The 25399-nt window shown below is 46.3% G+C and overlaps 1 protein-coding gene across 1 annotated transcript; it reads right to left on the minus strand.

The window, feature by feature from the left end:
• Positions 1-8063: 8063 nt before the first annotated feature.
• On the minus strand, positions 8064-24449 carry LOC140207695 (NACHT, LRR and PYD domains-containing protein 3-like). The gene is made up of 9 exons (XM_072276249.1): positions 24350-24449; positions 23108-23274; positions 20453-20624; positions 20288-20353; positions 10578-12315; positions 9055-9141; positions 8729-8899; positions 8408-8575; positions 8064-8244 (listed from the first exon to the last, which is right to left on the minus strand). The coding sequence occupies exons 1-9, from the start codon at positions 24408-24410 to the stop codon at positions 8157-8159; spliced, it is 2718 nt and encodes a 905-aa protein (XP_072132350.1). The 5' UTR covers positions 24411-24449; the 3' UTR covers positions 8064-8156.
• Positions 24450-25399: the final 950 nt, after the last annotated feature.

Below are 25399 nucleotides of genomic sequence, written 5' to 3' on the forward strand. Positions count from 1 at the left end.
CTAAACACCGGACACTCCCTCACCTCAGACTCTCTGCTTCCCCCCTGAGACCCTCACTACACACCGGACACTCCCTCCCCTCAGACTCTCTCCCTCCCCCGAGACCCTCACTACACACCGGACACTCCCTCACCTCAGACTCTCTCCCTCCCCCGAGACCCTCACTAAACACCGGACACTCCCTCACCTCAGACTCTCTCCCTCCCCCGAGACCCTCACTAAACACCAGACACTCCCTCACCTCAGACTCTCTCCCTCCCCCGAGACCCTCACTAAACACTGGACACTCCCTCACCTCAGACTCTCTCCCTCCCCCGAGACCCTCACTAAACACCGGATACTCCCTCACCTCAGACACTCTCCCTCCCCCGAGACCCTCACTACACACCGGACACTCCCTCACCTCAGACTCTCTCCCTCCCCAGAGACCCTGACTAAACACCAGACACTCCCTCACCTCAGACTCTCTCCCTCCCCCGAGACCCTCACTAAACACCGGACACTCCCTCCCCTCAGACTCTCTCCATCCTCCGAGACCCTCACTAAACACCGGACACTCCCTCACCTCAGACATTCTCCCTCCCCCCGAGACCCTCACTACACACCGGACACTCCCTCACCTCAGACCCTCTCCCTCCCCCGAGACCCTCACTAAACACCGGACACTCCCTCACCTCAGACTCTCTCCCTCCCCCGAGACCCTCACTAAACACCGGACACTCCCTCACCTCAGACTCTCTCCCTCCCCCGAGACCCTCACTACACACCGGACACTCCCTCACCTCAGACTCTCTCCCTCCCCCGAGACCCTCACTAAACACCGGACACTCCCTCACCTCAGACTCTCTGCTTCCCCCCTGAGACCCTCACTACACACCGGTCACTCCCTCCCCTCAGACTCTCTCCCTCCCCCGAGACCCTCACTACACACCGGACACTCCCTCACCTCAGACTCTCTCCCTCCCCCGAGACCCTCACTAAACACCGGACACTCCCTCACCTCAGACTCTCTCCCTCCCCCGAGACCCTCACTAAACACCGGACACTCCCTCACCTCAGACTCTCTCCCTCCCCAGAGACCCTCACTAAACACCAGACACTCCCTCACCTCAGACTCTCTCCCTCCCCCGAGACCCTCACTAAACACCGGACACTCCCTCACCTCAGACACTCTCCCTCCCCCGAGACCCTCACTACACACCGGACACTCCCTCACCTCAGACTCTCTCCCTCCCCAGAGACCCTCACTAAACACCAGACACTCCCTCACCTCAGACTCTCTCCCTCCCCCGAGACCCTCACTAAACACCAGACACTCCCTCACCTCAGACTCTCTCCCTCCCCCGAGACCCTCACTAAACACCAGACACTCCCTCACCTCAGACTCTCTCCCTCCCCCGAGACGCTCACTACACACCGGACACTCCCTCACCTCAGACTCTTTCCCTCCCCCGAGACCCTCACTAAACACTGGATACTCCCTCACCTCAGACTCTCTCCCTCCCCCCGAGACCCTCACTACACACCGGACACTCCCTCTGCTCAGACTCTCTCCCTCCTCCGAGACCCTCACTAAACACCAGACACTCCCTCACCTCAGACTCTTTCTCCCCCGAGACCCTCACTAAACACCAGACACTCCCTCACCTCAGACTCTTTCTCCCCCGAGACCCTCACTAAACACCGGACACTCCCTCCCCTCAGACTCTCTCTCTCACCGCGAGCCCCTCACTAAACACCGGACACTCCCTCACCTCAGACTCTCTCCCTCCCCCGAGACCCTCACTAAACACCGGACACTCCCTCACCTCAGACTCTCTCCCTCCCCCGAGACCCTCACTAAACACCGGACACTCCCTCACCTCAGACTCTCTCCCTCCCCCGAGACCCTCACTAAACACCGGACACTCCCTCACCTCAGAAGCTGCTCGGACTCGGTCAGACTGAGCGGAGTTTTCCAGATGGATGAAAAGCGCAGAGCGGAGCTCGCGCAACCGACAGGAATTCTCGACCAATGGGGGAGAGCGATTGGAGCTCGCGCCTTGTACGGAGCCACTGACCAATGGTGGAGAGAGATTGGAGCTCGTGCCGTAGGCGGGGTTATTGACCAATGGTAGAGTGCGATTGGAATTCGCGCCGTAGGCGGGGTTATTGACCAATGGTGGAGGGAGATTGGAGTTCGCGCTAAGGGCGGGGGTATTGACCAGTGCTGGAGCGAGTTTAAAACTCGCGCTGTGGGCGGAGCCATGGGCCAATGCTAGAGAGCGATTGGAGTTCGCGCGGTCAGGAACTAACGGTGAGGGCGGAGGGCGGAGCGCGATGATCGCGCGGTGGGCGGGGCTCCCCGATCAATGACGGAGAGATCTCGGAGCTCAGCAGAGGGGAGAGGTGACTGGGAGACAGGGCAATTGATGTTGATCCCCTGTCCCCGTCCTTCTGTGGGTGAATGGGTGTCCGGGTCTTCCCTCCTTCTGCTGGGTTCCACATCAGTGACAGGGGAGAGTTTACTGGGAGACAGAGCAATTGATGTTGATCCCCTGTCTCCCCGTCCCTCTGTGGGTGAGTGGGTGTCCGGGTCTTCCCTCCCTCTGCTGGGTTCCACATCAGTGACAGTAAAGTCCCCTCTGTTCACACTCCCGCACTCAGACAGTGAAGCTCCCTATATCAGGCGTCTTGGCCCGAAACGTCGACTGTATCTCTTCCTAGAGATGCTGTCTCGCCTGCTGCGTTCACCAGCAACTTTTCTGTGTGTTGCTTGAAATTACAGCATCTGCAGATTTCCTCGTGTTTGCGTTCCCAGCTTTTCTCTGCCATGGACCTCTCCTATTAACTGAGGGTACCTGGACCCAGTTTGGGAACTCCTACCTCTACATGGTCCCATCACACACGCCCGGAAACAGACACGCAGTGAAGCTCCCTCTGCAATGTCCAATCACGCACTCCTAGGGATTAGACAAGGAGAACAGCTCCCTGCACAATATCCCATCACACAATCCTGGGGTCAGACACAGTGAAGCTGTTTCTACAGGTCCCATCACACAATATCGCTGTCAGACACAGTGAATCTGCCTCTACACAATACCATCGCACACTCCCACAATTAGATATATAGTGAAGCTCCCTCCACACTCTCCCATCTCACATTCCCGTGGCCAGACAGAGTAAAGCACCCTCTACATTGTCCATCATGGTAATTAAAGGAGGTCCTGAGGTAGAGGGAGGGTATTTCATTAGCAAGAGGCCAGACTGAGTGAACTCCCTCAGGGTGAGAGATGGACCTGAGCATCTAAGGTGGGCAGAGTTCCACTGGTCAGATTTTACTAATGACGGGTCTATTACAGGAAGGTATCAGACCGAGAGTGATGGACTCTTGTCAGTGACAGAGGCAACATCTGGTGAGGAGCCACAGGGGAACACTGAACAACAGATGGAAACCAGGCTGAGGTGAGAGGTGGAGCTGAAACCTGGAGGGTGAAGACTTCCTCGGGTCTTACTCTCCACTGAGTTATCACTGCTGTCCCATCCCTGTCACTATTATTGTGATTTAAATTCTGCAACACTGTCCATTGCGTCCCTCTGCTCTTGAAGTACATCATGAGACACCCGCACCTCCACACGGGAACACACAACAGATCAGGAGCTTGACTGGGTCACTGGGCTCCTCAACCCTGACCCACTTCTCAAATCGATCTGGGTGATTTGTCCCTGGCCTCACCTCCTCTCCTGAACCAGCTCCACAAAGCTCTCAAATCTCCATTCCTTCACAGATTGATCCATTTCATTCCATAACCCCAGTGTTTAAGATTCTGGATTTAACACAGTGAGAAGAAATACCAATGTACATCACTTATAAATGACCACACAACTTGTTACCACATCCACCTTATTTGAGTCATACCCACCCCTGGGAACTTCTCAACATCTACACTATTATCTCCCTCTGGACCTTCCAAATTTCAGTAAGATCACCCCTCATTACTCTAAATTCCAAACTGCACAGGTCTAAAGCTTTTAGCTCCTCAGCGAAGGACAACCTCCTCATCCCAGGATTCAGCTGAGTGGATCTCTTCTCATCAACCTTCAATGCTTGTCTCTACTTTTGTTTAAATAATGGTACCAAGGCTGGACATAATATTCCAGGTGATGTCACACACCCTCCTTTGTGTAATAGTAGTCCTCTAAACTCTAACCCCTCACAATGATGACAAAATGTCCTTTACCTTCCTGATTGTTTGCTGCAGCTTCATGTTCACTTGATATTATTTTATTCGCAATAACACTTCAATCTCTCTGTAATATGTTCATCTCGAATTTTCTATGTTTAGATTTTTTTCTAAAACTTGACATGCAAAATTTATTCACAAAAAATATACAGTACATTGTATTCTTCACATTTGTAATGTTGTTCAAACAATATGCTCGTAGTGTCCTGTTTTGTCACATATTCATTTGTCACTTTATTAGGTAGACCTGTACATCTGCTTGTTAATGCAAATATTTAAACAGCAAATTTTGAGTCAGCAACTCAATGCAAAAGTGCCTGCAAACATGGTCAAAAGGTTCAGAACAAACATCAGAATGGGGAAGAAAGTGATCAAAGAGTATGACAGTGAAATAATTGTTGGTGCCACATGGGGCAGTCTGAGCATCTCCAAAACTGCTGACGTGCTGGGATTTTCGTGGACAACAATTGCTCGAGTTGAGAGAGAATGGTCCAAAAATAAAGTTGTACAAGGCAGTATGAATGTTCAGGAATGTAAGGAGCTGTGGAGAGTGGATGACTCAGATCAATACATTACAGACACACCCCTCCCCACTGTCACTAGTTTCTACATGAGGTGCTACTCAAGAAGGCAACGTCTATCATCAAACATCAAGACCATGCCATCTTTTCACAGATACTATCAGGCAGAAGGTATGTAACCCTGAAGTCCTCACAAGGGTAGGTTTCACACAGTGAACAATAGAGCACTGGTGATTGTGGTAGAGCAAAATAATCTGGGAATACAACGGCAGATGGGCCTTCATAAATCAAAGTATTGTTGTGTTCAAGTTGTGTAAGCCTGGCTTATAGTATTGTGTGCAACTTTGATCACCTGACCTGTAGGAGAGATGTAAGCAAGGGTGAAAGAGTATGGAGACAATCTACAGGGCTGTTGCTGGATCTGGAGGATCTAAATTAGAAAGAAAGATTGACTAGGTTAGGACTTTATTCCTTGGGACGTAGAAGATTGAGAGGAGATCTGATACAGGTATACAGCATTATGAGAGGTATAGATAGCATAAATACCGGCAGGCTTCTTTCACTGAGGCTGGGTGAGATTACAGTTGAGGTCTTAGGTTAATGGTGAGTGGTGAAAATGTCCAGGGGAACACGAGGGAAACTTTCTTCACTCAGAGGGTTGCATGCGTGTGGAATAAGCTGCCAGCATAAGTGGTGCATATGAACCCGATTCAACGTTTAAGAGAAGTTCGAATCAGTACACAGATGGTATGTGTATGGATGGCTATGGTCCCAGTACAGGTTGATGGCAGTGGGCACTTTAAGTGGTTCAGCATGGACTCAATGGGGCGAACAGCCTGTTTCTGTGCTATACTTTCCTGTGACTCTATGTCCTATCTATCACCTCCTCAGCCTCCTGGAAGTCCTATTCTCAATTATTGACGAAATGAAATAACATACTAATCTGAATTATACTCCATCTGCCATTCATTTGATCACATCAAGAGATGATCAAGATCTCTCTGCAAGTCCCGATACCATGTTCACTGTTTTCCACATCACCTATTTTAGTGATGCATACATCTCAGCCAGTTCTCTCCCATTTCCCTCCATTCCAACAGTGCTGTTGGCCTGGAGATTTCTCAATACATTTTGAGATATTTAGCACCTCCTCTGCTATGATGTAGACTATCACAAAACCATTTGCATTGACTATTTTAAGTTTTGCATCATTCTCTACAATGAAAAAAAAGCAGGATAAATATTGATTTAAGATCTTGCCCATCTGCTGAGGCTCAATATAAAGAAGTTTACTTCCAGAAGTGATCAATTTTTGATCTCTTTTTGGTACATCACGCGGATGCTCTTCAACACTCGTTGTGCATTAAAGTTTAATTTGTCAGAGCCCACAGTCTTACTAATGTCCGGTGTGTTAGAGGAAGCTGATAGACTGTGATCGATCGACTCCCTGTATCAGAGACAGAGACAACATCAGGTGAGAAGCCACGTGAGAGCTTTGAGTAATAGTGACAAACAAGACTGAGGTGACAGAGGGAGTTGGGACTCGGGCGAGTGTATGCATTTCCTGTGCCCTTAGCCCCCACAGAGAAAACAATGACTATAGCAGCCGTATTTGTCACATGTGCATTGACACATATAGGGAAACACGTTGTTTGCGTTGGAGAGGTGCCGTGGCAGTTCGCAAGTGTTGCCATGCATTCGGTGCCAACACAGCATATCCACAACTCAGTAACCCTACCTGTGCATCTTTGGAATGTGGGAGGAAACCGGGGCAGCCAGAGGAAGCTCCCACAGCGAAAGTGTGCAGGCTCCTTTCGGGCAGTGGCCGGAATTGAAACGCAATCTTAAAGCTTATGCTAACCACTATTCCACCATGTCATTCTGTTATCCTTAACTTAAATACTCCAACACTGGTCACTAATATCTCCCACTCAAGAATGACCTCCAAAGTCCTCTCCACTTATTTACACTCTTACTGCTGTGCTCAGTGATTCTAACCAGACAGAGAGAGTCTCCCTGAGAGTTTGAGGGAACAGGCATGGTGTTTGCCAAGTTACACTGTTTCATTTACTGATTCCCAAAAATGATTCCGGAATGGAAAGGCTTGTCATAGGAGGAGGTTTTGGTGCTTTGGGAAGCTAATCACTGGAATTTAAAAGGATGATTGGGACCTTCAATGAAACCTATCGAATATTGAACGGCTTTGATAGAGTGGATGTAGAGAGGATGTTTCTCATGATATGGAGGTGGATGGAAGAGGTCTGAGACCAGAAAACACAGCCTCCTAATAGAGGGGGCTGAAGGAAGTCAATTTAGAACAATGAGGAGGAATATGTTTACTCAGAACGTGGAGAATATGTGAAATTCTTTGCCACAGATGTCTAAGGAGGACAGGTGATCTGTTATATTTAAGGCAGAGGTTGACAGAATCTTGATTAGTCAGAGCATGAAAGGATATGGTGATAAGACAGGAGATTGTGGTTGAGAGGGAAATCTGTCTTTCCTGATGCAATTTTTGAGGAAATAACAGCAAATACAGACAAAGGAGAGTTAATGGATATTGTTTATTTGGATTTTCAGAAGGCATTTGATAAGGTGCTGCACATAAGGCTGCTGAATAAGATAAATGCTCGTGGTATTACAAGAAAGGTGGAGCGCTTAACAAAGTGTGGTCGCACCCAGAGTAATGCATTTACTCTGGTGGCCCCACTAGAGGAAGGATGTCGAGTCTTTGTAGAGGCTGCTGAAAATATTAACAAGGGTGCTACCTGGATTAGAGAGCATGCGCGACGACGGGAGTTTAGACAAACAGCGACTGTTTTTATTTACTAGAGCGGAGGAGGCTGAGAGTAGATCTGATTGATGTTTCTAAGTTTATGAGCGGCACAGATATACAAGACAGACAGTATCTTTTCTTCAGGGTTGAAATTTCCAGTAGAAGGGGCCATGAATTTAAGATCAGATGGGGATAATTCTAAAGGACATGTGAGGTACAGTTTGTTTTTCAATTTGAGGTTGTGGGTATTTGTCAATTTAACATTATTATTTCGGCCACACTGCGGAATGTACCGTCCTTAGCAAAGTGGGCAAAAGGATTCACTCCCCGGATTACCCCATCCCGGGACTGGTGTCCCATGAGCACTGCCTCTGGGCTCTTACTGTCTGTGTAATTACCCAGGGCATCACTTGGGGGCGCTCTCCGGACTGAACATACATCGGAGGCAGTTCCGCTGATCCGGAGGTGGAATTACGTCTCTGGAACTGACTCTGACGTCACAGAGCGCGCTGCTGGAGACGGGGTCCGTCAGAAACTTTGGGAATTAAATCTGTCACGGTCCATTAAAGGCGCGGGGGAGGGGGTGGGCGGAGAGTCTGTCAAACTGTGGGTGGGGATGTGCACACATTCAGATGTTCACAGTATCAGACTCAGTCCGGATCTGAGTTCCTGCAGAGACTTCAGTTCCTCTTCCCCGGTCCAACTGATCCGATTGTCCCACAGCCTGAAACAGATGGAAGAGTGAAGAGGAAATAACAAATTACACAACAGTGTCAGCAACAGAGGACTAGGGTTAATGTTTCAACAACATTCACAGACAAACACAAGCGGAAACCCGGCGGATCCGCTGATATTTTATGACATTGAATATGAACACAATCACTCACCAGATCCGCTCCAGATTCGGGAGGGCCAGTATGAGGCGGCGAAGAGCGGGGACAGATTGGTCTGTGAGCGAGTTTGATCCCAGATCCAGCTCTGCCAGTGATTGGGTTGCACTGAGAGCGGAGACGAGATCATCGACACCAGCATCAGTGAGACCGACCTTGTACAACCTGGAGATGAGGGAGTGAGGGTGAAGGACACCGAGAGACAGTGGACGCTATGAATCTCGAATGTTGACCAATTAGACAATTACTGATCACATTAATGTTCAGCGTCAGACACCCAGTGACTGTAAAGACAATCTCCCACAGTCTTACACTTACCACAGTTTCTGCATTTTACACTCCGAGTTCGTCAGAGCCTCAGACACCAGTTTCACCCCTGAATCTCCTAGTTCATTTTCATTCAGGTTCAGCTTCGTCAGTGAAGGGTTTGTGCTGAGAGCGGAGGCAAGATGCTTGGCACCAGAATCTGTGAGACCGACATTGCTCAGCCTGTGGATGAAAGGGAGAGTGTGGGTAAAGGCCACAGAGAGACAGGAGACGGTAGAAATTCCCAGTGTTTATCAGTAATACAATTACTGATCACCTTAATGTTCAGTGTCAGATACCCAGTGACTATAACCGCAATATCCCTTTCTGACACTTACCATAGTGTCTGTATTTTACACTCTCGATTCCTCAGAGCTGCAGACAGCAGTTTCACTCCTGAATCTCCCAGTTTATTCATCCCAAGCCTAAACACAAACAGACAAATTGATGAACAAATTGATTCAGACAGTGGTTCTGAGGGAATTCCTCTCACCCGGTGTTTCAGGAAACATTAAACCCTTCAGTAAATCACTGACCAATTCACATGACTGTCAATGTCCCTCACTGCCCAGCTCCGAATGTTAGTAATTTAGCCTGTCGGTGTGACTCTGTAAACTTTCTATATTCTGTCTCAGTCCCCGACGTTAGGAAAAAAATCCTGACGAGATGGTAGAAAGCTGCAGCGTTGAAGGGCTGGAAAAAGTCCCACAGGGAGGAAGAGTTGTGGATGAGAACGTGTCCATGGGAGATGGTGGAAGAAAAGCCCGCCAGGGCAAAAGGGATAGGCAGAGTAATCCCACAGGAGGAAGGGAGATGGGGAATAGAGATACCACGGGAAGGAAGGGGAATAGAGAAGAAAGATGCCACAGAAGGAAGGGAGATGGGAAAGAGATATCCCCACAGGACGAGGGGGGTGGAGAAGAGGGATTCCATGGGAGGACGGGAAATGGAGAAAAGAAATCCCACAGGAGGAAGGGGGATGTGGAAGACAGATGCCACAGGAGGAAGGGGGATGGAGTGGATAATTACCACAGGAGGAAGGAGAATGGAGAAGAGAGATCCCACAGGAGGAAAAATGTATGCAGAGGATAGATCCCAGAGGAGGAAGTGGGATAGGGAAGCGAGATCCCACAATGAAGGAAGATAGGTAAAGAGCCATCCCACAAGACGAAGAGGATATGGCAAAGACAGATCCCATAGGAGGAAAGGGAATGGGGAAGAGAGATCCCATAGGAGGAAAGGGGGATGAAGAAGAGAGATCCCATAGGAGGAAGGCAGATGGGGAAGCAAGATTCCACAACAGGATGTGATGCAGACGTAGATCGCACGGGGAGGGTTGGTCAGAATTGAACCCCACAATTGGAAGAGGTGATGCCCACATGAGTGTTGGGTATCTGGCAGTGAACAAAGTCACACTGTTGGAGTGATCGTGATAGTCACACGCGGGGAGAGGGGTTGGGAAGGATAATCTCGGGTATTTCTCTCCCTCTCACTGGGACATTCCTCTGATCCTCTCTTGTACTTCATCGGGAAGAGGGTGCGCAGATCCGTCACACCTGCTGCAGTCAGTGTCGGTGTCGATGTCAGTGACAGTGAGAAGGAACATTGTCAATTGACGTGTCACATGCAGTGAGAAACACGGCCATTCATGTGATTTACTACCATTAAACCAACGGCCATTGTTCGCTCATCTGAAGTCTCCAACATCTCTATACACGAAACCATAGGGCACTCCCGTTCTTGATTTACTGACCGATTGTCTATTAATTTGTCACAAAAACTCATAATCTGCTTTACCTTTACATTAAAACAAAATAATGAAATACTTTCACAGATCAGACTGAGAAATAAGTGAAGTTACCCCAACTCCTGGCATTTGTGCAGCCCAGGTACCAGCCGCTGGATTCCTTCACACTGAATGTGGCAGCCAACTAGGTCGATATGTTTTATTGTATCACAGAGTCCGATGACATGAGACAGGACCGCACAGTCAATCGGGGTCAGTGTCATTCTACTGAATGAAAGTGTTTCCACAGATTCCAGTGCGGCCTGAGCCAGCCCACAATTCTGAGACTCAAACAGGTAGTGCAGTGTGTTCAGGAGGCTCCTTTTACCAGCTTCACTCCTCGTGTTTCCACTCTGGCGTTTAACCTCCTCCCTCACCCAGTCAATCACCCGGCAGGTTGTTTGACGGGGAAATGGTCCCAGAAACTCCTCCAGGCCCCGAGCTGTCATTGGAGAGGAGAGGCCAGCAACAAAACGGAGAAACACCTCAAATCGGCCATCTGTTGTGTTGTGGGCTTCAGTGAGGAATTTCAGGATATCCCCGGGATGTGGATTCATAAACTGTGCGAGTGCCGCTACAAACTCCTGGATGGTGAGGTGTGGGAATGTGTACACCACACATCGGGGAGAATCCTCTCTCTCCAAAAGCTCCATTAAGAACCCAGACAAGAACTGGGAAGGCTTCAGATTGTAGTTGATTAAATCTCCATTTGTAAATACAATCTTCTTGTCAAACACACCTCTGAAGGCCATCTGACCAACCCTGAGTAACACGTCACGGGGGTTCTCAATCTCACGGCCGTGGTTTTTCAGGATGTTGTAAATATAGTAGGAATAGAGTTGGGTTATGGTCTTGGGAACTCGCTGGGGGTCCCTGTCTCTTTTTGCGAAGAAGGGTCCCAGTGCCAGAGCGAGGATCCAGCAGTAGGAGGGATTGTAGCTCATGGTGTACAGGATCTCGTTCTCCTCCACATGTTTGAAAACAGCTTCTGCTACCGTCTTATCTTCAAAATGCCTCATGAAATATCCCTTCCGTTCTTCATCGACAAATCCCAGGATTTCAGCCCAGACATTGATTTCTGCCTTTTCTAATAAATGTAACACAGTGGGTCGGGTGGTCACCAGTACTGAACACCCTGGCAGCAGCTTGTGCTGGATTAAACTGTACACAATATCCGACACTTCACACCACCACTCGGGATCTGGGCACTTGTGCTGAGGTTCTGTATCTCTCCGACTGTCAGCAAAATCAATTTTATGTTTGAATTCATCCAAGCCATCGAATATAAACAGCAATCCCTCTGGGTTTTTCCAAACCTCTCTCAGGAAATTCCCAAAGTAAGGATACTGATCCAAAATCAGTTCCCTCAGGTTTACTCTGCAGTTAATGGAGTTTAAATCCCTGAATTTGAAACTGAAGACAAACTGGAATTGTTGGTATATTTTCCCCGTGGCCCAGTCATAAACAATCTTTTGCACCATTGTTGTTTTCCCTATCCCCGGGACTCCAGCCAATGCTGCCGAACTCCCAGATTTGCATTTACTTTGGGAAAAGCTGCTCTGGAACAACTGATCAGTCCGGAGTTTTTCCAGCTCTCTGCGGAGATGTTGTTTTCTCCACTCCTCGTGGTCTCTGCCTCTCGCCAGCAGCTCGTGTTCCACCAGTCTCCGATCACGAATAGTAGAAATGACCGTGATCTCAGCGTATCGATCAACCAGCTGGAAAACATTCACCTTCTCCGTCATCAGGATCGTGTTCACGCTCAGTGTTTCGGTTTGTGCCCGCAGAGTCTCCTTGTGTTTCTGTTGAACATCTTCCATGGGAACAGAGAAAGAGTCAAAATGTTAGACGCCTCAACTCAGAATTTAGTAAACAACAAATAGTGCAGCACAAAGCTCTTGTATCAATTTAATTTATCAGAATATGTTCATACACTAAAGTAAATTTGGTTGCAGTGAATCAGAATTGTGACGAAAAACCAAGTTATCAGAAGATTGATGCTGATGAGAGAGATAAGGGGAACAATGGAGAAACATTCAAAATGCTAATAAGAGAGAAGAGCGAGATTAAAGAGAAAGAAAGACATTTCAGATATTGACAGATCGATTGCTTTGAACCTGAACTGTTTGAAGTTTAATGGACAGGCGATACCCCAGCAGGGGGATAAAAAGAACAGGTTCGCTAAGGCACGACACACACCACGAGATCACGAGATAATGAGACCCTGGAAGAGCGGTGTGCCCCCACAAGTTGGTTAAAGTTGGAGGTCTGGTTCGAGGGAACCGACCATAGACTGACAGGGTGAAAAGGAACGATCGGCGGGAACCTGGTGTGTGTGCCCGCCCTTGCCTGGGTGCCGGGTTCACCGCGGAAGAACGGTCGTATCCAGAACGGAGGGATCACAGTCGGTGACCACAGAAGACATAAATGGGTTCGCCCGAAAGCTAACTGCGAAGAACATCAAAGGTCTGTTTGAATCAAAATTTGCATTCTCTCTCTCTCTCCAACAGCACAACAGCGATTACTGCAAACTGTACTAAGCTGAACTGAACTCTGCGTCACTTGAGACTGATCATTTTACCCCTAGACTGCGATAGAACTTGGCTGATTCCTGTTACCCTAGTTCTGTGTACACGTGTGTATTATCATTGCTAACCTGTTTCATTTACATCCTTACGATTAGAGTACTGTGTTACTTATTTCTTTAATAAAACTTTATTAATTTCTGTTAAACCAGACTCCAACTAAGTGGTCCATTTCTGCTGGTTTGGCAACCCAGTTACGGGGTACGTAACAGAATAAAACAAAAGAAACCTACTGCATGTCGATCAGCAACGTTGTAGGGGTGGTGGGGGTCAGCTGTCAAGGTCTCGCAAAGCTGACTCAGACAATCAGCGTTTCTAATCAAACATAAATAATTTATTCACCCTACTATACCACGGATGCTGGACAACTCACCGAGATCATCCAGAAGAATGTCCGGGCCTGCAGATCTGCAGTCTCATGTCCACTAAACAGTATACACGGGAAATACTCAGCAGGACAGGGAGAATAAAAACATAGAGACATAGAAAACCTAGAGAACAATACAGACTCTTCAGCCAACAATTCTGTGCCGAACATGTCACTACCTTAGAATTACCTAGGCTTTATCCATAGCCCTCTACTTTTCTCAGCTCCATGTCGCCATCCAGGAGTTTCTCAGAAGACCCTACCGTTTCCGCTTCCACTAACGTCGCCGGCAGCCCATTCCACGCACTCACCACTCTCTGCGAAAGAAAACTTACCCCTGACATCTCCTCTGTACCTACTTCCAAGCGCCTTAAAACTATGCGCTCTCGTGCTAGCCATTTCAGCCCTGGGGAAAAGCTTTTGACTATCCACTCGATCAATGCCTCTCATTATCTTGTACACCTCTATCAGGTCACTTCTCATCCTCCGTCGCTCCAAGGAAACAAGTCCGAGCACACTCATACTGTAAGGCATTCTACCCAATCTAGGAAACATCTTTGTAAATCTCCTCTGCACCTTTTCTATGGTTTCCACGTCCTTCCTGTACTGAGGCGACCAGAATTGAGTACAGTACTCCAAGTGGACTCTTACCACTGTCTTGTATAGCTGTAATATTACATCTTGGTTCTTAAAATCAATCCCACGACTGATGAAGGCCAATGCACCATATGCCTTCTTAACCACAGAGTCAACTTACATTGCAGCTTTGAGTGTCCTATGAACTCGGACCCCAAGATCCCTCTGATCCTCCACACTTCCAAGAATCTTACCATTAATGCTATATTCTGCCATCATATTTGCCCTAACAAAATAAACCATCTCACACTTATCTGGGTTAAACTCTATTTGCCACTTCTCAGCCCAGTTTTGCATCCCATCAATGTCTCGTTGTAATCTCTGACAGCCCTTCACACTATTCACTACACCCTCAAACTTCGTGTCGTCAGCAGATTTACTAAACCATCCCTCCACTTCCTCATCCAGATCATTTATAAAAATCACGAACAGTAGGGATCCCAAAACCGATCCCCAAGGCACACCACTGCTCTGGAGAAAGGGAGAGAGTGGATGCTACAGATCTATTATTCAAATTGAACTAAAATTTTGAAAAGCAGGATCATTTCCAATCCCGGTAGCATCTGGTAAACCTCTCTTCTCCGAGTTCTCCAGATCCTTCCTGTAATGGACCGACAGAATTGAACCAATTCTCCAAGTGCAGCCAAACCAAAGTTTTATACATCTGTAACCTAAAGCTTCGATAGACTTAGTGCTCCGTACAATGAAGTGAACTATGTGATCGTATCTTCTTCATTTACCTGTGTTGTCACACCTAGCGAGCTACGGACATTGACAACAAACTCCCTCTGCACCTCAATGATGTTAGCGTCTGCCAGCTACTTTAAACATCCCCCATACCTTCACACTTTTCTGGATTAAACTCCATCTGCTATTTGCCCACTCGCCTCTGCAACTGATCTATACCCCACTCAACGGCTGTGAAGGCGGATGAAGGCTGCAACAAATCCACCAGCTCCAATCGTCGTGGTTTCCATGCCATTGGAATCAGTTGGTTGATTTGTGAAGTATTGTGTGCTTCTTGGAGTGCAACATCAAGTATTCGTTAAACAAATTCACGCACAGGCGTCTTCGCTCTGGGGACCTCTTCTTCAGAATGAAGACCATCATCCTCGACCTCGAGGGATAGCCACGACGATACCCCACTGGACTCTTTGAGACTCTTCTTCCCTCTCCATTACTCATTGTCTCACCTCAGCTTCAGAAACCATATATTTCATTTGCAGACTAAATTCACAACATTTCCCATCACCGTCACGGGACGGTGACAAACTATGCTCTAATCCTCTTTGCAACATGCCGGTTCGAAATTCTGATCAGCTGATATATATCGACTCTCACCAGACGGAGATTTGCCCTGTAACAGTTGCTCCTCACCTGACTTCTACCATTTAATCTGCCTTCCCCAATTTAACATCCCCACCCTGTGTATCACCTAAGCTGCAGACCTCTCTTTATTCATAACCATCTCAGAACTTGAGTTGTGTTCATTGTTCCCGAAACCTCTCCCACTGAAACCCGAGCCCGTCCTGAAATAAGGGATAGCCGATGTCAATGTAGGACCTGGTCTGGATGAGGTGTGGGAAAGTTACTTGCAGTGAAAGTACACCTGAAGAATGTGAAACCTCACGGTATGTCAGGATCCTGACAGGAGTGTGCGGGACCTCAGAGTGTTCCGGAGCCTTGTAAAGTAGTTAAAGGGTTTCACATTGTGTGACGGCTCTTGCAGGAGTGTGTGGCATCTCGCAGCGTGTAGGTAGACGGCAACAGGCTTGTGGAGTCTCGCAGCGTGTCAGCCCCTGCCAGGGGTGTGTGGTGTCTAGCGGTGTGTCAGTACCCTGCCAGAGATGTGCAAAGTTTCACAGCGCATTAGGATCCTGCCAGGGGTGTGTGGGGTTTCCAAATAACAGGTATACTCTACATAGGGGTTTATTGTGTAACGGATCTTGAAAATGACATTTTAGTCTTCACCATGTATCTGGGGCCAGCAAATACTGTTTATATCATCTTCTTAGAGAGTTGAGAGTTCTGAGGAAAACAGCGGTGATCTGGCGCTAAACGATGCAGGCATGTTTTCTCAGTAGCCATTCATTCAACGTATTCGAGTGAGACAGGGAACGTAGGAAAGCATGGATTGTATAAACAGTTACATTAGAGAATGGCAAACTAGTAGAGAAGTTGTTCTTCAAAGATCCAGGGGAGTATCTATTGCATGTTCAGAAGTGGTTACCTAGAGTGCCAGGATTTAGGTGTTTCAGAAAGAACAGGGAGGAAGACAAAAGGGGTGGGCGTGGCACTGCTGATCAGAGATAATGTCACGGTTGCAGGAAAGGAGGAAGTTATGGAGGGATTGCATACTGAGTCTCTGTGGGTGGAAGTTATAAACAGGAAGAGGTCAATAACTCTACTGGGCGTTTTTTTATCGACCACCCAATAGTAACATGGACATCGAGCAGCAGCTGGGGAGACAGATTCTGGAAAGATGCAAGAATAACCGGGTTGGCGTGGCGGGAGGTTTTAATTTCCAAAATATTGATTGCAATCACCCTAGAGCAAGGGCTTCAGATGAGGTGGAGTTTGCTAGGTGTATTCAGGAAGGTTTCCTGATATAATATGTAGATAAGCCTACAAGAGGAGAAGCTGTACTTGATCTGGTATTGGGAAATGAACCTGGTCAAGTGTCAGATCTCTCAGTGGAATAGTATTTTGGAGATAGTTATCACAATTCTGTCTCCTTTACCATAGCATTAGAGCGGGGTAGGAACAGACAAGTTAGGAGTGAGGAGAAATATGAAGTAATTGGGCAGGAACTTGGAATCATAAATTGGGAACAGATGTTCTCAGGGAAATGTATGGCAGAAATGTGGCAAACGTTCAGGGGATATTTGCGTGGCATTCTGCATAGGTGCGCAGGGTACAGGAACCGTGGTGTACAAAAGCTGTTGAAAATCTCGTCAAGAAGAAAAGAAAAGCTTACGAAAGGTTCAAAAATCTAGGCAATGCTAGAGACCTAGAAGATTATAAGGCTAGCAGGAAGGCGCTTAAGGATGAAATTAGGAGAGCCAGAAGGGGCCATGAGAAGGCCTTGGCGGGAAAGATTAAGGAAACCACCCAAGGCATTCTACAAGTATGTGAACAGCAAGATGATAAGAGAGAATAGGACCAATCAAGTGTGACAGTGGAAAACTGAGTATGGAACCGGAAGAGATAGCAGAGGCTCCTAGTAAGTACTTTGCTTCAGTATTCACTACGGAAAAGGATCTTGGCGAGCATACAGACATGAAGAAAGAGGACGTGCTGGAGCTTTTGGATAAGTCTCCGGGACCAGACGAGGTGCACCCCAGGTTACTACGGGAGGCGACGGAGCAGATTGATGAGCCTCTGGCAACTATCAACGCATCATCAATCGGGACAGGAGAGGTTCCAGTGGGTTGTAGGTTTGTAGATGTTGTTCCCTTATTCAAGAAAGGGAGTAGAGATTGCACTGGAAATTATAGACCAGTGAATCTTACTTCAGGAATTGGTAGACCGATGGAAAAGACACTGAGAGGCAGGATTTATGAACATTCAGAGAGGCATAATATGATTAGGAATAGTGAGCATTGTTTTATCAAAGGCATGTCGTGCCTTACGAGCCTGATTGATTTTTTTTGAGGATGTGACTAAACACATTGATGAGGTAGAGCAGTAGATGTACAGTATAATGGATTTTAGCAAGGCATTTGGCATGGTACCCGATGCAAGGCTTATTGAGAAAGTACGAAGTCATACGATCCAAGGGGACATTGCTTTGTGGATGTAGAACTGGCTTGCCCACAGAAGGCAAAGTGTGGTTGTAGGTGGTTCATATTCTGCATGGAGGTCGATGACTCAGGGATCTGTTCGAGGTCCCTTTCACTTCGTGATTTTTATCATTGACCTGGATGAGGAAGTGGAGTAATGGATTAATACATTTGCTGATGACACAAAGCTTGGGAGAGTTGTGGATAGTGTGGAGGGCTGTCAGAGGTTACAGCGGGACATCGATAGGATGCAAAATTGGGCGGAGAGATGGCAGATGGAGTTTAACCCAGATAAGCGTGAGGTGGTTTATATTGGTAGGTCAAATATGATGGCAAAATATAATATCAATGGTAAGCCTTTTGGCAGTGTGGAGGATCGGAGGGATCATGGGGTCCGAGTCCACAGTACACTCAAAGCTGCTGCGCAGGTTGACTCTGTAATTAAGAAGGTATACGGTGCATTGGCCTTCATCAACCGTGGGACTGAGTTTAAGAATCGAGATGTAATGTTACGGCTACATAGGACTCTGGTCAGACCCCACCTGGAATACTGTGCTCGGTTCTGGTCACCTCAGTACAGGAAGAATATGGAAAATATAGAAAGGGTGCAGAGGGGATTTACAAGGATGTTGCCTGGATTAGGGAGCATGCATTTTGAGAAGAGGTTGAGTGAACTCGGCCTTTTCTCTCTGGAGGATGAGAAGTGACGTGACAGAGGTGTACAAAATAATGAGAGGCACTGATCGTGTGGATAGTCAGAGGCTTTTTCCCAGGGCTGAAATGGCTAGCATGAGAGGACATAGTTTTAAGGTGCTTGGAAGTAGGTAAAAAGGAGATGTCAGGGGTAAGTTTTTTACGCAGAGAGTGGTCAGTGTTTGGAATGGTCTGCCGGTGGTGGGAATGGGTACGATAGCGTCTTTTAAGAGACTCCTGGATAGGTACATAGAGCTTCGAAAAATAGAGGGCTATGCGTAAACATAGGTAATTTCTGAAGTAACTGACATTACTCAATGTTAGGCGCAGCATTGAGGGCCGATGGGCCTGCATTGTGTTGTAGGTTTTCTACATATCTATATTTCTAAGTCAGTGTGAGAATTCTACAGCTGTATCTGTTCCCTTGGCAAGCAGCATGAAGAACATTGAAGAATAATTTTGCAGGCAATTTGTAGAGATATACTAAGTCAGTGGTGCAAGGAAACTGAGGGGTTTTGGTGGCAGAATATGGACCGAAACAATAATTACGGAAGTGACAGAGACTGAGAGGTCTTTCTAAAGTTCCTAATTAGCCTATCTCAGGTCCTATAAGAACAATAACATATTTGGAATTTGTTCTTGGAAATGAGAGACGCTGAACCAGGACACTGGCAGGGATTCCTCATGTTTCTGATGAAGACTTTCGAATACTGAGATACAACATTGGCTACTGTAAGATTAATAACTGTTGCAATATCTGTCTTTCCTTCGCCCTCTCCTCTGTTAGATGTGCAGTTGGATGATACAACACTGTCTGTGAATATGAAGCTTTTCAGACTCTGAGCACTTGCACTGCCCAGGGCTCCATTTTCACAGGCACAATGTGCTTATGGATGAAGTGAGCTTCTCATCAGTCTGGAGCATGTAATTTATCTCAACATTTTTTTTATCGATTTCTTCAGTTCTTCTCAGTTTCCTCGCCGCATTAACACAACACTGGGTTTCTCTGACCTAATTGACAGCTCTTACCCGTCCACAGTTTCCATCACACACCACAGGCAGACATGAATTTCAGTTCTGTAGATTTTTCAACCCTCACTGCCCCCCCACCCTCCCCTCACCTCCACTGTCTCCTGATGGACTTCCCACTGTTTGCATTAAGAGAGTGCAGATATAAACAGACTGGGTTACAGTTGCTTTTTTGGGATTGGACAGGTTAGTTGGAATATGACCTGGTTTTCTGTTTAAAGGGAAGCTGTTGCTGGTATTCTGTGACTAGAACTTCAATCGATGTCCAACTCGAAGAACTGATTATCTGCGGGGACTGACGGAGTTTAGAGAAATGAATTAGGATGAGGGATGTTCGGCAGTGGGGAAGGGGGAGAGAGGCAGGTAGGGTGAGGTTTCGACCTTTTGGGGTGTAGAGGTTTCCCAGATTTCCCCTCCACCGGATTGCTCCTTCGTATGCTCTGACCCCGGTGGAAGCAGCTGTAGTTCCAGGCACCAGAGAGGAGTCACCCCTTTCCTCAAGTCCCGACTCTCAGCCTCGTTCCTCATTATGTCCTCTGAAAACTCTTCCTCCAGGAGACGATGTTTCTATGTGCCTTAGTATGTACTGTGTCACAGTGACGACATTTACCTGGTCAAACCCCCGTGACTCATCAACATGACCGTTCTGCGCAAGTGTCAGCGGTTGGTGGAAACAGCATTTTCTTCACCTACCTTTCAGCTCACTGGGGATCTCCCGTAAACCTTGAGCGGGGTCTGATCGCTCGTACGGTGCACAACCTGTTTAATTTTAAACAGTTTGGTGAAATCAGATGTGTTGAATTATAAAGTGTGCATTGTTTGAATCCGAATTGACATTAATCTCTACTATTATCTCACCATATTCCTGTATTTCTTTAAGTATTTTGTCCAACTTTGGGACGCCATTCCGCATTTTCACAAACGATTCCCACATCACCCTCCGGGCGCGGGAGCCTCTCTCAATCACCAGGCTCAAGAGGAGTTTAGAACCATCCACCAACTCTCCCTTATCAGCGAGATCAGAGATTTTCTGTGAGGTGCAGAAATGAACATATTGGGGACTGCCAGATTCACAGAGAATGCGAAGTAAGCGATGTACCCTTTATCGGGATCACACGGCCGGATGCCGATCCTCTCTGGAGATGGGCTGTACATTCAGAGCAGAGAACAGAGAGGGGCATTCACCGTGAACCTGGCCCACCAGTCAATGAGATCCTGGCTGGTCTGTGACCACTTTGTTACAATGATTCCAACCCATAAATAATTCCTCATCAGATTTGACAGTGTCAATAAGAAATCATAAAATATGATTTATCATAAAGCAGATGAACAAAGAAGTCAAGAAGCTTTTTTTATAGCACGTGTTCAGTCTCAGAGAAGTTACAGAAAAGATGATGCGATTAATCTCAGTCTGCCAGTATCCAACATGATGGCGACTGGCACCCACTGTATTTCCATTTTCTTTTCTGGTGGCGTTTCTTCAGTGATTACATCACAACATCACAACATGGTAGTGTACCACGAAAGACACAGTTTGCAGTTACAAATTATAACACAAGCACCTCCACCCAAAAGAGAACACTGTCGAGCTCCTGTGACATCCACAGGTGATGCCCAGGTTTTCACTGAAATCCTACGGTCACGCTCTGCGATCGTCCTAAACCGAAATACCGTATCATATTTCTATTTAATGTCCATTATGTTAAGCCTATACAACAGTTACCCGCTTCCCTCGCTGTGAAAATGAGCAATCACCCACCAGTCCGGGGGATATTTTCACCCCTTTTCTGTCATTGGTGCAGATTTATAATTTTGTGATTGTACAGGGCATGCAAAATTTGGGCACCCCTGGTCAAAATTTCTGTTACTGTGAATCGTTAAGTGAGTAGAAAATGAACTGATCTCCAAAAGACATGAAGTTAAAGATGAAACATTCTTTTCAACATTTTAAACAAGATTAGTGTATTATTTTTGTTTTGTACACTTTTAGAGTGAAAAAAAAGGAAAAGAGCACTATGTGAAAGTTTGGGCACCCCAAGAGATTTGAGCTCTCAGATAACTTTTACTAAGGTCTCAGACCTTAATTAGCTTGTTAGAGCTATGGATTGTTCACAATCATCGTTAGGAAAGACCAGGTGATGCAAATTTCAGAGCTTTATAAATACCCGGAATCCTCAAACCTTGTCCCAACAATCAGCAGCCATGGGCTCCTCTAAGCAGCTGCCTAGCGCTCTGAAAATTAAAATAAATGATGCCCACAAAGCAGGAGAAGACTATAAGAAGATAGCAAAGCGTTTTCAGGTAGCCGTTTCCTCAGTTCATGAGGTAATTAAGAAATGGCAGTTAACAGGAACGGTGGAGGTCAAGTTGAGGTCTGGAAGACGAAGAAAGCTTTCAAGAGAACTGATCGTAGGATTGCTAGAAAGACAAATCAAAACCCCGTTTGACTGGAAAAGACCTTGAGGAAAGTTTTGCAGACTCTGGAGTGGTGGTGTACTGTTCTACTGTGCAGCGACACCTGCACAAATATGACCTTCATGGAAGAGTCATCAGAAGAAAACCTTTTCTGCGTCCACAAAATTCAGCGTCAGAAGTTTGCAAAGGAACACTTAAACAAGCCTAGTGCATTTTGGAAACATGAAGTTGAAATAGAACTTTTTGGCCGCAATGAGCAAAGGTATGTTTGGAGAAAAAAGGGTGCAGAATTTCATGAAAAGTACACCTCTCCAACTGTTAAGCATGGGGGTGGATCGATCATGCTTTGGGCTTGTGTTGCAGCCAGTGGCACGGGGAACATTTCACTGGTAGAGGGAAGAATGAATTTGATTAAATGCCAGCAAATTTCTGGAAGCAAACATCACACCGTCTGTCTTCTACAACAGGATAATGATCCTAAACACACCTCAAAAATACAAAATGGACTACCTCAAGAGGTGCAAGCTGAAGGTTTTGCCATGGCCCTCTCAGTCCCCCGACCTAAATGTCATCGAAAATCTGTCGATAGACCTCAGAAGAGCAGTGCACGCAAGACGGACCAAGAATCTCAGAAAACTAGAAGCCTTTTGCAAGGACGAATGGGCGAAAATCCTCCAAACAAGAATTCAAAGACCCTTAGCTGGCTACAGAAAGCGTTTATATTATGTGATATTTGCCAAAAGGGGTATTACTGAGTACTGACCATACAGGGTGCCCAAACTTTTGCTTCGGGCCCTTTTCCTTTTTTGTCATTTTAAAACTGTAAAAGATGGAAATTTAAAAAAAAAAAAAACACTTAAAATATTAAAGAAATGTGTCATCTATAACTTTATGCCTTTTGGAAATCAGGTCATCTTTTACTCGCTTAACTATTCACAGTAACAGAAATTTTGACCAAGGGTGCCCAAACTTTTGCATGCCACTGTATATTCAGTATTTATTTCCCAGTTGTTCACTTATCTGCTTTAATATCCGATGAGTCAGATTTTGGACACCTATGATGTGTGAACATTCAAACCCATTCTCTCGCTCACTTACCCGATGTTCCTCTTCACTGAACTGATTCTCGAACGTTAACGCCAGGCTCATTCCGTGCACCACTCCTTCCATCGCCTGCTCCAGCCTGTCCCGGTAGAAGTCAATCAACTGCAGAAGCTTGAAATCGTTCCAGTTTGCCAGGAGCTCGGTGATTACTGAGCTCGGACCTGTGGAGCGAAGCGAAGGAAACTAAAGACATTATCCAACCTTTATTGCTCAACACCTTTCCATCTAGAACCTAAGGTCGGTGCACCATGTTACCAAACACAATCAGAAATAGACACACACAGGTGTTACCATTTTGAAGCACAAATCAGGGAAGGACTTACACAGCGAAAGACATGGCACTGAGAAATATAGATCCAACTCCAAGGAATTTAATTAATTGATAGTGACGTCACGTGGAGACAGGGTATTAAAGAGAGTCCTGGAACATTTAATTTTGTTAACCTAGCTACTGAGTAGAGAAATTGGAGCTGTATGAGTCGTTCGTGAGGTCTTGTTTGGAGTATTGCGTGCAGTTGCACCTTAGATCGACTTCAGTATATTTCAATTCTCATTAATCCCACCTGCATTTACCTACTTCTTGAGCTGAATGAATGGTTTGAGGTGGTTAACATTACACAGGTCTGTGAAAGTAGAAGTTAAAACGAAGATTAGGAACAGTATTTTGCTTAGCCTGACATCAGTGATGTGAACAATTCTCGGCCATTGTAGAAGCTGTATCAGGAGAAAATTCAAAAGGCCTAACAAATTCAGCAATGCTTTGTGAAACAGAAATCACACTGGCTGAACCCCTTGCAATACTTTTGAGGATGCAACTAGCAGAATATATAAGGAGAGACCAGCGAATGTAGAATATTAGGATTTTCAGTAAAATCACGCATTACAGATTATCAGGCAAGCGTAAACCACGAGGGGTTGCGGATAAAGTAATGATACGGACACGAATTTGTTGGTCGAATTACATAGATTAGGCATAAATTGATTGTTTTCCGAATGGCAATGAGTGAAGGGTGGTACCACCGGAATCAATGCCAGGACCCGAGTTATTCAGAAAGGCTATTTCCACGAGGAAAATAAATGAAACATCTCCATGTTTCTGAATGACCTAAATCTGGATGGAAGGCGAGAATCGAAGAGACAGGCTGCCGACAGATTTAATCTTCTCTGGGAAGTTGAGAAATACCTGGCAGATACAGTACGAATAACAAATATACGACTGGCCACTTTGCTGCGTACCCGGGTGTTTTTCTGATGTTGACGCCACTGAGTCTCGTCCCTCGCCGGCTCCATCAGCCATTGTGAAGACGGGTGTTAACAGATTCTGGTTCTCTGCAAGAAACAAAATCAAGAGTAGGGTCAAGTATTAATTTAGGTATAAAGGAGGAAGCTGATATGTGTACCGAACAACATACTGCCAAAAACATAGTCCTTTCCAATGAAATCATGATATGGCTTGATCCTTCTGCACACACCCAGAGAACTTCTGGAAGATACTTTATGGCCGGATTACTGGATGAGATGCCCGTGCTTTTCCAGGCAATCCCGTGACATGAGCAAGAGTGAGATGTCACACTGGCTTGTCAAGTCAACAGAATGGCAATGCAGGTTGGAGGTCCTGAGCAGGAAACACATACAGCTTGTGCCCTCCGACCACTAGTGGCGCTATGGTGATCAAAGGACATCTGGTACAGCAGCGAGTGCTCAAACACTTCTGCTGTCCTTGGCACATCTATTCCTCACTTCGCCAAATTGTACACATTTCTCCATCACACCTGATTCTCAGAGTCTCCTTCCATTTTTTTTTAAATTACGAAGTATTGACGTCACTGGCAAGACTACATATCTTGTTTCAGGCAATGTGGAAAGCCAGTCCCGCGTACAGCATCACGACGTCTTGCCTTAAACCACTATATTTTCACTGGCAGGTCTTCAGCGCCTAAATTTCTGTCAAGATTTATTGGAGCCTATCAACTGGTTACCACTGGATCGTTACATCCAATACAGCAAGTTTTACAAAAAATCTTCAAAATAATTTTAAATGCTGGAATTATTCAACAAGACAGACGGTGTAATACTTTTTTTCAGGTCGAGGGACCATAATCAGAATTGAGCCAGTCCACAGCTGTTCCCCAATCTACTGAACACTTCCAGTATACTCTGTTTGCGTTTCACATTTCCCTCACCGAAGATTTATTTTAATTATTTAATGGATAAGAATTTCATCAATTGACTGTAAAAAAAATCCTGCAAAATTAAGCAAGACTATTGGAATACCATTCGATTTCC

This window comes from Mobula birostris, chromosome 13 (genome assembly GCF_030028105.1).
Source record: "Mobula birostris isolate sMobBir1 chromosome 13, sMobBir1.hap1, whole genome shotgun sequence".
NCBI classification, from domain to species: Eukaryota; Metazoa; Chordata; class Chondrichthyes; order Myliobatiformes; family Myliobatidae; genus Mobula; species Mobula birostris.